This window comes from Syngnathoides biaculeatus, chromosome 15, assembly GCF_019802595.1.
Source record: "Syngnathoides biaculeatus isolate LvHL_M chromosome 15, ASM1980259v1, whole genome shotgun sequence".
Lineage (NCBI taxonomy): Eukaryota > Metazoa > Chordata > Actinopteri > Syngnathiformes > Syngnathidae > Syngnathoides > Syngnathoides biaculeatus.
The window spans coordinates 23,934,799-23,947,991 of record NC_084654.1 but is presented as its reverse complement, the minus strand read 5'-3'; the positions used below and the strand labels follow the sequence as shown (position 1 = coordinate 23,947,991).

The window sequence follows — 13,193 nt, the reverse complement described above, 5'->3', positions numbered from 1 at the left end:
TTTGCTTACGGGCGCCTGGCTTCAAACACGAGGGAGGCGTAGTGAAAGAAACCGAAGAAAAAGGGGGGGGGGGACGAAGAAGAAAGAAAAGTAAAGAGGAGGAGCAGGGCAAAGAAAAAAAAAAAGTTCCGCAAAAAGTTTCCGCCCCGCGCCTCGAAGCTCCTCCTGCTGCAGGATTATAAGGCAAATGGCGGAGCGGGCCCGGGCCACTGGGGGAAGTCGTGCAGGACCCGGGAACACGCACGAAGATCCACGCGAACAGATACACACACACGCGTGCGCGTAGGGGGGGGATCCGCAAAAATCACACACGCAACAAGTCGTGTGCGCAAAAAAAAAACAACTTCCAAAACATTTTGCTTTGGCTGTTTGGCAACTTTCGGCGAGTGGGGGAATTCGGTCGCTGCAAAGATGACCACAGCCGTGGTGTCGCCTTTCTTCGACTTCGAAGCATTCAATAAGGTAACTTTTAGTTATTATTATTCTTTTTTTGCATATGTTTGTGTGGAGGAATGACTCGTTCTTCCGCCTCGTTGTGATTTATTTTTTTTGAAATTCCCCTTCCGCGGACTTCACTTTTAACCAACTTTCCGGATATTTCACTTCAAATCGCTGCAGTTTTACCGGATGTTTATTAAAAAAAAAAACTTGAAAAGCGGAGGCAAGCGCCCTCGTTAGACATGAATGCGCAACCGAAAGAGTGAAAACGGGGAAAACTAAACTGACCCCCAAAACGAGCGTAATCATTCACCAGAATCGCGTGGGGTTGGATTCCGAACCGTTTGAACGTGCGCACAGCAAATGAGTCGGGACTGAGTTTTCCCTCCAATTTCCCTCTTCAGCTGTTTTCTTTCCCTCCCTCTTTCTCTCTCTCTCTCTCTCTCTCTCTCTCTCTCCTCCTCATGCTTGTGAGTGCAACAGGATGGCCACTTTTGTCTCTCGTTTTTTTTTTGGGGGGGGGGCGCTCCACCTCTCGGCTCATGTGCTCAATTCTGCTGAGAGCGAGCGCACATTCCGAACCAGGGCAACCAGCCAAACCAGCTGCTGTTCCTCCTATACGGCCCGGCATCCGCTCTGCATCACCCCCCCCCCCAAAACAAAAAAAAAAAAGCTTCAACAGGAAGTTTTTCATGGCTTAAATTGAAGCAAACGTGGTACCGTTCTGGCACAAACAAAATATGGACCGGAACCCTCCTCGAATCCATCAAAAGTGCACGTTTGTACAGTTGAACAGCAAAGCAAATCTCCTTTTATGTCGCCCTCCCCGTCGGAAAAATGTGGGCCCCGTTAAATGGTCGTTGATCATTTCGTCAGATTTTACTGCGGGGGCTTCAGCCTCCTGCTTTTTATTTGCTATCATTTTTTTTTTTATGTCCTCCAGCACAGAATTCTCACTAAAAAGCAAAAACACAAAAAGGCGATTGTGGTTTTGAAACAAGCTTTACTTTTTTTTATTTTTAGTTTTTTTTTTTTACGTACGGTTTCCCTCTGAGGGCCGTGATGACCTTATAAATGTTTTACATCGAATATTTTTTGTCAAATATTGTTCAAGTTACTGTCAGAAAGGAAAAAAATGCTTGCAATATCGCAACGTTACTGTTACATGTCCATCCATCCATTTTCTGAGCTGCTTATCCTCATGAGAGTCACGGGGAGCGCTGGGGCCGGGATCGAACCCGGGTCCACAGAACTGGGAGGCCACTGTGCCACCTGATTTATACGTGATGATTTTAAATGTTTGTAGCAGATTTTAGCAAGAATTATGGAAGTTGCTGCATGTGATTGACTTTCACGGCCACGGAGAACGTTGTGGGCGGCCGGATGTGGCCCCCGGACCTTGGGTTTGGCACCTCTGAACTGGTGCGTTGTATATTTTGTTGTTGACTCGTGGCATATTTGAACTCATCGCGACCTTTGCCGTTTTCAAGATTTGTAAGCGCATGCATCTCGCGACTCCGAGGTTGGAGGTTCAAAGCCAGGCGGTGTGGATTTTGCCAGGGGCGGGCCGGGTCGTCCGGGTTCCTCCCGCATCCCAAAAACTGGCGCGTTCGGTTGATTGAACAGCAGACGAATTTGCTAAAAACTGACGAAAAGAAGTTGCTTCGAACCGACGAAGAAGAAAACGTCGGCCACGGTTGCCGCCAATACGTCACGACGGGACGAGGGTCCGCATTTACTCGCGCCGACGCGTGAAGTTAGCGTTAGCCGTCTCCTTCGGGGGTTTCGGCACCGAGTTCCGACTTTTTCCTGCTACAGCGCCACTGTGGCCCAACGCTGCAACTGCAGTTCCAAATGACACCCAACTCGTGTCAGCGGGTTTCGAACCTTCGCCGTCCTGAAATCAGGTGGAACTTGTGAAATCCGTATTGTGTAAACCTTGGCCGACGTGTTTTTTTTGTGTGTGCGTTGTCCTCTCGTAGAACAACAAGCTGCTGGGCTACAACGGCAACCTGGCCGCCCCTCACGCCAACGTCCCCGGCGCCCTGCTGGACAGGAAGGCGGTGGGCACCCCGGGGGCGTACCAACGACGGCACTCCGTCAGCGGCGGCGCAAAGTTCAACCAGAACCAGTTCCTGAACAGCCTGAAGGCCGCCGAGCACTCGCCGCTCCTCGCGGGGCTGGGCGGCAACAACAAGGAGAACCACCTGCGGCCGCGCGACCGCTCGTTCTCCGAGACGGGCGAGCGGCTCCTGCACAAGTGCCTGGGCCCGGCCAGCCCCACGGGGGGGCAGGTCAACTCCAGCCGCTACAAGACGGAGCTGTGCCGGCCCTTCGAGGAGAACGGCGCCTGCAAGTACGGCGACAAGTGCCAGTTTGCGCACGGCATCCACGAACTGCGCAGCCTGAGCCGCCACCCCAAGTACAAGACCGAGCTGTGCCGCACTTTCCACACCATCGGATTCTGCCCCTACGGGCCCCGCTGCCATTTCATCCACAACGCCGACGAGCGCCGCGGACCCCCGCTCAAGTCCGACAACGCTTCGTCCCGGTCCCCCTGCTCCTCGTCTTCCTCGGGCGAGACGGAGCGGCCCCGGCTGCAGCACAGCTACAGCTTCGCCGGCTTCCCCAGCTCGGCGGGGCTCCGCGACAGCCCCACGTCCGTCACCCCGCCGCCCGTCTTCTTCCCCGACGAGGTGCCCGACTGGTCCAGGAGCAACCCCTTCACCTACTCCAGCCAGGAGGTGGCCAACCTGTTCGGGCCCAGCCTGGGCGGCGTCCCGCTGGGCGCCGAGACCGGCGACGTCACGCCCCCTTCCCCCACCGGCGGGCCTTACTACTTCCGACCGATGCTGGAGTCGCCCCGGATGTTCGATTCCCCGTCCAGCCCGCGAGACTCCCTCTCAGACCAGGAGGGCTACCAGAGCAGCTCCGGGAGCAGCCTGAGTGGCTCCGAGTCGCCCACGCTCGACACCACCCGCCGACTCCCGATCTTCAGCCGCCTCTCCATCTCCGATGACTAGACGGCGTCCCTTGTGCCCCTTTATTTTCATTTTTTTTTTTTTTTTTTTTTTTTGACACGAGGAGAACGGGGCCTCGGGTGGCGTCACTTCCTTGTCGCCGCCACAAGGACGTAGGGCAGGATCCCCACCCCACCCAACGTTTGCCCCCTTACACACCGGCCATCTGGGCCTTCTTTTTTCCGCCTTTTTACCGGCTCGCTGCCCTGTGTGTAAGGTATGCAGGACTTGGGGGGGGTTCGAGTTGTCCCAGGAATTTGGGAATTGGCAGGCCACGACGGAGGGTGTGAAGTTTTCACACTCGAGACTCACCGCCAAAAACCTTTTGATCATTTTACTCTGACAATCTGCGACCCAGAAAATCTGGTCCCAGCGGGTCTCAGTTTTGGAAAAACCTAAACAAAAAAAAAAATGACTGTCCAAAACCATTTTGGGCCCACAAGCCTCGATTTGGGGAAACCTCAAAACCAGACCAACAACGTTGTGGAACTCTAAAGCCCAACAAAGGTCATCCGCTGACAATTTTTGGGCTCCCAAGACAACAATTTTGAACCCCAGTTAGGCAGACCTAATGAGTCACAAACCATTTTCACCCCCCCCCCCCCCCCAACTTCAGTTTGGAAAATACACAAAAATGACAAGTGACCGATTTTCGGACTGTACGGCTCAGTTTGTAAAACCCGGTAAACTGTTTTTTTGGACAACTGTGGTTCAGGTCTTGGGTTAAAGGATGACCCCCAAAAAAACGCCATTTACGAACTATCTTCGACACATGTGCCTCGTCTTGGAAAACATAGTTACTCGCGAACCGGTTCTGCGGTTTGCGGAACCGGGGTCACGCAAAAAAAAAGTTCCTTGTGAAACCGGTTTTGGGCCAACTCGTGCCTCAGTTTGTAAAACTCCCGAACTGCTTTGGGTCCCCTCGGCTTCCGTTAGGCGAAACCCGGGATCGAACGAAAGTGACCCGGGAAGCATTTATAGCCCCCAAGCCTCAGTTTCGGAAACGCGTCATTTCCACCCCCCCCAAAAAAAAAGACTCGAAACAAGTTCCGTCGCCATGGCGACATCGAGGGGGAAAAAAAAACCCGCACCCGTGGAGCATTTCGGGTCCCGGCAGCTCCGTTTGGGAACCCCGGCGAGTTTCGAAACAGTCAGCAAATCGGTTTATCCTTGCTAATCTGCACACAGCCGGTTTATTTTTGTTTTAGGGGAGTAAAGTTTAAAACAAATCGAAAAAGAAATAAAAGTGCCCTGCCATGTGTCATAGTGCCAAAAAAAAAAAAAAAAAAAAACGTCAGAAAGGAATTGAAGTGAAAAATCACGAGAATCGACTCGTCTCACTTTTCGTCGTCGCTTTTTTTCCTCTCTCGAATGTGGAGCAGCACAAAGTGGCCTTGGAAAAGAAAGCGGGGGGGGGGGCATTATTGCACTAGCAGCCCCCGCCTCATACCCTCCGCACCCAAAAAAAAAAAAAAAACAGAACAAATATTTTAAAAAAAAAAACAACCCTGAAAAGATATGAATAGTTGCAGCAAAAAAAATAAATAAAAATAAATACATGCAAAGCAAAAAAAAAAAAAAAAAGTGCCTAGGGGGTGGGGTTTGTCTGGGGGGGGGTGAACAGACTACTGTGCTTATGTAATTGTGATGTCAGCGAGTCTGCAGGAAGGACTTTTGAACTGGAAGTTGGTCAACAACCCCCCCCCCCACGCCCCCCCCACCCCATCCTGTTGCTGGTCACTGGCTTATTTTATTTTTCTTTATCTTTATTAAACCGATCATCATTGCCCACCTCACTTGACAAGATTTCCAAGCTCTCTTTTCTTCCTTTTTGTTTTTTATTATTATGGTTATTATTATTATTAATATTATTTGAGAACTTTCCAGACAGTTTTTTTTTTTGCTTGTCACTGCTTATTTAACTTATCAGAACATATTTATTGGTGATCATATGCGTTTTTTTTCCTCGTTTTTTTTTTTCTTGTTTAATTTTTGTATTTATCTGGATAATGAACAATAGAATATATTTTCTTTTATGTTAAATTATGATCTTCCATATTAATCTAAAGATTGTGAAGACATTTTGTCAGTTCTTTTTGTTTTTCCTTTTTTTCTCCACAGTTTAATATATTGTACTTCTTCTGCATCTACATTTTTTTGTCAAAATGAATTTAAACTGCGACAAGGAAAAAAAATGCCGTTTTTGATTATTTATTTTCACATCTTCCCTCGTCACTGCAATTTCACCGGAATTATTATTATTATTTTTCTTCCCCCTCGTTTGGATGTTTTCTCCACACACACGCTTTTCGAGTGCTTTCGAGAAGCGACTCGGGTGCTTTTAAGATGTTTTTATTTCCATTTTTTTGGGGTAACGTTCCTCCTATTTCCACCCAGCCTGCTGTGACCAAATAGCTTGAGGAAAAGTGAGTTCAAGTGCCTCGTTTGCATACATTCCAGGTAGCTAAGGATGATGGAGGACCTTTTTTGGTTGTTTCCCCCCATGTTGCCTTCACGCTTTTTACGGAAATTTTTTTTTTTTTTTTTGGGGGGGGGGGACAAAGAAAGTCAAAAGACAAAAACTGTTGAATGTATTTTTTGTCACTACAGTCCTGTGCTGTCACCTTTCTTTTTTTTTTTTTTTTTTTGTAAAATATTGATTGCAGTTCAAAGTCAATAAACCCCTTATTTTTCCGGAAAAAAAAAATTAAAAAATTGTGTCTTGAGTTTTGTTGGAATGTTTAAAAAAAAAATAATAATAATAATTTGGGATCTAGACATTGTGACAAATATGGAAGTAGATTAGTGCCACCAGGATTTGAATTTGAAATGTAAAGTGATCACAATTTCAATCGTTGTATTTCAGGGTAACTTTTCAATGTTAACAATTCAACTGGCTACAATTAGGTGTCTAAAATCCACCGTCTGTGCCAACAGGTGGGGTTACTTCAGGTCAGAACCGAACAGCCTGCCAATCGGAGTTACGCTTCCTTAGTATGTGACGTCACATGACTAAGAAAGCGTAACTTGATTGGCTGGCTGTTCTGCCTGGTGGCACAGACGGTGAATTTTAGCCGGTCGAATTGTATCAACTATTGAAAATGTGATCACTTTACATTTCAAATTCAAATCCCGGTGGCACTAATCTACTTCCATACACAGCTCTATACACTCTACGTACAATTTTGGGGAAAAAAGTCGATGGCTACAGCTAACGTGCATCGGAATGCCCTCTGCTAGCTAAAAATCGATGACGCAGCACAAATGCTTGATTCCCTCATTCGGCAGCATGTTAAAAAGTGGCCGGCGTTTGCTTAAAGTCTGCGCCGGAGGCTAACCCAGTGATTTCCAACCTTTATAGCACCACGGCACATATTTTACAATTGGAAAAATCCCACGGCACACCAACAAAAGTGAATGTCACAAAAAACGGATCGATTAAATACTATATGTACTTCCTGCCATCTAATAGAAGAGGATTTTTTTTTTCTTCTTTTTGTTCTGTCATTGTGCCTCACTGGCATAAATAGATGAATAAAGGTAGATTATTTCTTGGAATAAATGTTTGTTTTTTAGCAAGTACAAAAAAATTGGATAACTTCCCACGGCACACTAATGTACCCCGGCACACTGTTTAGGAATCACTGGGCTAACCTCTCGTGAAAACGTCCTTCGTCTTTTTGACGTGTGAAACTCTCGCATGAAAACGTTCGTGACATGCCGACGTTCTTTGTTCAAGCAAGAAGTTAGGGTTAGGTCTCCCATATTTGATATCTTGGGGAGAAATGTGCTATTTGCGACTTGCGCTAACATCTTGCGTGAAATGTTTCGATGCTAGCCAGATTTGATAGACCGTTGGCGTGCTAACATCTCACGTAAAAATGTGATTGGTCTTAGCTAGGAGCTAACGTCTCACGTGAAAATGTTTCTGGATTCCTGCCAGGTTTAATTGCCCTGAAAGTGACGCGCTAGTATCGTGTGTGAATATTTGCTTAGTCTTTGCGACTTGCTAAACTCGCACATGAAAATGTTTCTGGATGCTAGCCAGATTTTATAGTCTTGTGACATGCTAACGTCTCGCATAAAATGAGCGTTAACAGTGTTTTCGGATTACACTAACATCTCATTAAAATGTGCTCAAAAGTATCAGGCACACGCCACCATGTCGCGTGAAAATATGCTTTGATGCTTACATGCTACGACAAGCTAACACCTAGCATGGAAATGTACTTTATTGTTTTGTGACATCAAAATTTCAATAGAAGCATTTATGATATTTTCGTGAGGTTAGCAAGCGGTTCCTCGTACCGACGTAGAACTTTGTAGGGTGTTTCACGGCGGCGGTATTTGATTGGCGATCGGCGTGGAGGCGACTGACCCGTCTGGTGATAAACTCGACTCTAAAGTGCATGTTAGCGTATTGATTAGCGATCGATGATGGCGAGGTGAGCTTAGTTGAGCCAACGGTATTCCCAGTAAGCGCAGAATAAACACGCACGCTATTGATTACGCAAACATCACTCGCGCGACAACCACGGGACTTTTTTTTTTTTTTTTTTAATCACAGGGGTGGGCAAAGTATCGTTCGGGGTACACAAGACTTTTTTTTTTTATTTTTCATTAGCTTGTAAAATTGATTTTCCTCCAATTGGTCAATTAAAAATAATTATTTCTTTGACTCGTTTGTGAATAACAAAATGACATTTTGACTGACAGTTTACATCAAATATTAAATTCATTATAAGGAAATTATAGCAGGAAAGTATTTTTAAATTTTATTACCATTTTAATATTTCATAAAAAAATATTTAATTAGTCAATTGTATTTCATTATTGGTTGTTAAATTATCAAATTGTTTAGAAATAAAATTATTTTTAATTATTGAAATAAAAAGCTATTCAAAATTTTATTAAATTAATAAATTTTCTAAACTATGAATAATCTCAAACATTTTTTGTATTAAAATATACAGGTTGATATATTTTATGAATATTAGTGAGGTAAATTTGACAAATACATTTTTTTTATTTTTTAAAAATGTAAATATTTGATGGAACTTTGATTGAATAAACTACATAAATTACCATTAAAATAATTAAACTAAAATATATTTTGTGAAAGTATTGGGAACCAATTTGACTTCTACATAAAGCATTTCTGTATTTTATTAAATAATTGGTTGACAATTTCATTACAATTAAGTAAACAAAATGACAAAAAAAAAAAAAAAAAGTACAATTAATTTTTTTTTAAATTCAAATGACATTTTTCCTCTTGTACCGATTGATATGATTGTCTAAGAAATGCAAAGATTGACACTTGCTTGGATTTTGCAGCGATTGGTCATTTTCTCGCTGCATTCCGACTCCTCTGACCCACATAACGTTTCCCCTCCAGCCTGCGCTCGGGTTTCTCCTCCGCCGGCTGGCGCGTGTTTATCTTCTCTGGGCTTGCGCCCGAGGAGCCGGAACAGGAACGCGACCCCCCCCCCCCCCACCACCACCACCCGCCCCTCCCTTCGCACAATGGAGGGTGCTGACCCGCCGTCACAGCTGACCCATGAAGGCCTCTCCTTGTTGCCTGCGTGCCTCCTCGCTCGACGCTCACACAACAACATCCCGTAATCGCCGCCGGTCTACCGTCATGTCCGCGGCGTCGACTTTTGTAGGCCTTTTTCTACAAATTCATACGAAATTTCTTGTGAGAACAGAATCAGGGGTATGAAATATTTTGAACGCATTTGTGTTCGCACGCTAGCCACGAGAAAAACTATGGTAGCCCTTTGGTGTAATTGTTTTTGTTCAATTTCTTACCAAATTCTGATGATGACAACTATTACAATCTGAGTGCTAATTTTTATATTTCCAAAATAACAGTACAGTAAAAAAAAAAAAAATCAATTTGAAAAAAATGTTCTCTACTGCATACTAGTAATTATTATCATCAGAAGTAATTTTAGAATATGTAAAAATATTAATAAAGAGTAAAAATTGTACATGTATTTCTAAACTATTTGAAAAAAACTTTTAAAGTGCTCATATTACAAAAGAGTAGTAGTTCATCAATCCATTTTCTGCGCCGCTTATCCTCACGAGGGTGGCGGGGAGTGCTGAAGCCTATTCCAACTGTCAATCGGCAGGAGGCGGGGCACACCCTGAACTGGTCGCCGGCCAATCGCAGGGCACACTGAGACAAACAGTCGCCCACACACAATCACACCTAGGGGCAATTTAGAGTGTCCAATTAATGTTGCATGTTTTAGGGATGTGGGTGGAAACCGGAGTGCCCACCCGCAGAAAAGCCACGTAGGCACGGGGAGAACATGCAAACTCCACACGGGCGGGACCGGGATTGAACCCGGAATCTCAGAACTGTGAGGCCAACGCTTTGCAGTTGACCCACCATGCGACCAGATATAATAATAGTTCATCATATTTGTTTTGGATTTTTGTTTTTTTTTTGGAGGAGGGGTTTACTGTTTTTGCGCTTATATATAACAAACAAGCAGGCTCCAATAATAGAGTAAAACTAAAGACGTAAAGCGTGTAGAAGCATTTTAAAAATGTCCCCACGTTGACATCTGGGTAACGTCACGTGAAAGCGACTCTCGTGCGGCTCGTCAAACAGGACACGAAAGACGGCTGCTTCCTGTTTGCGTGCTGCACCTTGACACCAGGAAGTGGCTTTTTGTCTGCGTCTCACTTTGATCGGCGGCGAAAACACACGTTTAAAAAAAAGAAATAACTTCCATGCCTTCTTCCTGTCACTTTCCACCATGCGGGGGTGATGTACGCCGTACGGGCTTCATTCACCAGCGCGTGCAAAAGGTTGTGGACTACAATATCTCTGGAATTGTCTTCACACTAACAAGATGGCTGGCTGGGGGGGGGGGGGGGGGGGGGCAGGAAAGATGCAGGGATTCTTGAATATTAAAAAAAAAAAAAAAAAAAAAAAAGCTTAGGAGGAAGGATGGATGAAAAAGATGGAAGGAAAGATCACAAAGGAAGGAGGGAAGGTCGGCATGCAGAAAAAGTTGGTTGGAGCCAGGGAAGGACAGATAAGATGTATGAATGAAAAGCGGGAACGAAGGAAGGAAGGAAAAGGTGCAGAGAGAAAAAGGCAGCGGACTGGAGGAAAAGAAGACAGGAAAAGTCAGAAAGGAAGCGGTGAAAGGCAGGAAAGTGGGTTGAAGCCAAGGAAGGAAGGAAGGAAGGAATAAAGGAATGTAGTAAGGAAGGCAGATACGTAGGTTGAAAACAAAGAAGGAAGGAAAATGGGTTGAAACCCAAGAAGAAAGGGTGCGTGCATAGAAATCATGCGAGGACGGAAGGAAGGGTGAATAAAAATCAGAAAAAGGAAAAAGGGAATGGCAGAAAAGTAAGTTGAAAACAAAGAAGGAAGGAGGGAAGGGGGGAAGGTAGTATGGAAGGCAGGAAAGTAGGTTGAAACCAAAGAAGGGTGCGTGCATGGAAATCACGTGAGGAAGGAAGGAATGAAGGAAGGATGAATAAAAATCAGAAAAAAGGAAGAAGGGAATGTCATTAGGAAGGCAGGAAAATAGGTTGAAACCAAAGAAGGAAGGAAGGAAGGAAGAAGGAATAAGGGAATGTCGTAAGGAAGGCAGAAAAGTAGGTTGAAACCACGGAAGGAAGGAAGGAAGGAAGGAAGGAAGGAATAAGGGGATGTAGTAAGGAAGGCAGGAAAATAGGTTGAAACCAAAGAGGGAAGGAAGCAAGGGAATGCAGTATGGAAGGCAGGAAAATTGGTTGAAGAAGGGTGCGTGCATGGAAATCACTTGAGGAAGGAAGGAAGGAAGGAAAGATGAATACAAATCAGAAAGAAGGGAATGTAGTAAGGATGGCAAAAAAGTAGGTTGAAAACAAAGGAGGAAGGGTGTGTGCATAGAAATCACCTGAGGAAGGAAGGAAGGATGAATAAAAATCAGAAAAAAGGAAGAAGGGAATGTTGTTAGGAAGGCAGGAAAATAGGTTGAAACCACGGAAGGAAGGAAGGAAGGAAGGAATAAGGGGATGTAGTAAGGAAGGCAGGAAAATAGGTTGAAACCAAAGAAGGAAGGAAGGAAGGAAGAAAGAATGAATAAAAAGCAGAAAGAAGGAATAAGGGAATGTCGTAAGGAAGGCAGAAAAGTAGGTTGAAACCACGGAAGGAAGGAAGGATGAATAAGTGCCACACAATTATGATGCAAGGACACTTTTGCAAGAAGTACGCACGGAAAAGGTAAATCTTTCTATATCAGGGGTGGGACTTTGTGTCTTTGATTGCAAATGAAAAGCAAACTCAACTGGGCTCGCTTCGTCCTTCCTTGTGACCGATTCCGTGTACAACAGCGCAACAAGTAACCTTATTGCTGTAACGCGGGCAATAAACGACCGGCGTTATCTTTGTAGGTGGCGGCCGGCGCCTCGCGGGACCGACTGCGGGTCAGCCGCGAGACGGCGGTCGCGACCGCTCCCTGATCGCGGGGGTTAAAACGCACGTTAACCGCCATTAGGCCCCCACGGGGGATCCGATGTCACGTGTGCTTTTCTTCCCCGCGGCTAATTGGAAACCCCTGACCTGTGCGAGAAAGGAAGGGAAAACATATGTGCAGGGTGTGGGGGGGTCTCTGGGGGGAGGGGCCAAGATGTGCCCTTGCCGGGTCGTGGATGCACTGCCGTTCGAGCGGTTTTAACTTTTGGTGGACTTGGGGCCACACGGGGGCTAACACAAGAACCACTTAACCAGTAAAAGAAGAAAGAAGAAGCTGAGTTAGAAATGGTTGCGTTCTGGGGATGCTTTTCTACATATGGCACTGGGCGTCTGTACATTTGAAAAAGGTATAATGAGAGGAAAAAGTCATTCGGCTGGAGGTTATATGAAAAGATTAAATCAGAATAATTAAAAAAATGATTAACTTTGCAATCCTTTTTTTTTTTAGAAAAAAGGGTTTGGTTTTGAAGAAATTGATACAAAATCAATAAAAGCATTTTTCTTGTCTCTCCAACGCTTTTTGTCTTGGGGACAAAAAGCTAAATATTAAAAAAAAAGATTTTTTCCTCAAAGAAAGTAAAAATCCAGATAAGCACATCATCCATCCATCCATTTCCTTTTGCCACTTATCCTCATAAGGGTCACGGGGAGTGCCGGAGCCTATCCCAGCGGACAACGGGCAGGAGGCGGGGCAGACCCTGAACTGGTCGCCAGCCAATCACAGGGCACCGAGAGACAAACAACCAGTCGCACAAACAATCACACCTAGGGGCAATTTTTAGAGTGTCCAATGAATGTTGCATGATTTTGGGATGTGGGAGGAGACCGGAATACCGGGAGAAAACCCACGCAGGCACGGGAAGAACATGCAAACTCCACACAGGCGGGGCCGGGATTGAACCCGGGACCGCAGAACTGTGAGGCTTGACCAGCTGAGGCAGATTAGTACATATCTTACCAAAATAAAGACGCACGTTTTTTGAAAAAATATTATTTTTTGTCTCTGGAAAAAAAAAAAAAAAAAAAAAAAATCATACTTGTAGCTTTATATTGTTCCCGATGTTACAGCAACAAGAACAAAAAGTAGGCCACTGACCCGCACAGTCGGCCATCTTGGCCGTTGCGCCGACATCACGCGTTTCGCGGGAAGTCCTCAAGTCGGACCGGCCGGCGCTGCCGCCGTGTCGAACGAGGGAATCGTGAGGCCGAGGCAAGGCGACGACCAGACACACGATAAGACTTTC

General features: G+C 45.4%; 1 protein-coding gene across 1 annotated transcript; it reads left to right on the top strand.

Annotated features, from left to right (window-relative positions):
* Window positions 1-37: 37 nt before the first annotated feature.
* zfp36l1a (zinc finger protein 36, C3H type-like 1a) lies at window positions 38-5,075 on the top strand. The gene is made up of 2 exons (XM_061844103.1): window positions 38-462; window positions 2,421-5,075. Exons 1-2 carry the CDS (start codon window positions 412-414, stop codon window positions 3,459-3,461), a joined length of 1,092 nt encoding a protein of 363 aa, XP_061700087.1. The 5' UTR covers window positions 38-411; the 3' UTR covers window positions 3,462-5,075.
* Window positions 5,076-13,193: the final 8,118 nt, after the last annotated feature.

Coding starts and splice junctions, on each gene's coding strand:
- zfp36l1a (XM_061844103.1), top strand. CDS start 412: ATGACCACAGCCGTGGTGTCGCCTTTCTTCGACTTCGAAGCATTCAAT. Junction 463..2,420: donor ACTTCGAAGCATTCAATAAG/GTAACTTTTAGT, acceptor GTCCTCTCGTAG/AACAACAAGCTGCTGGGCTA.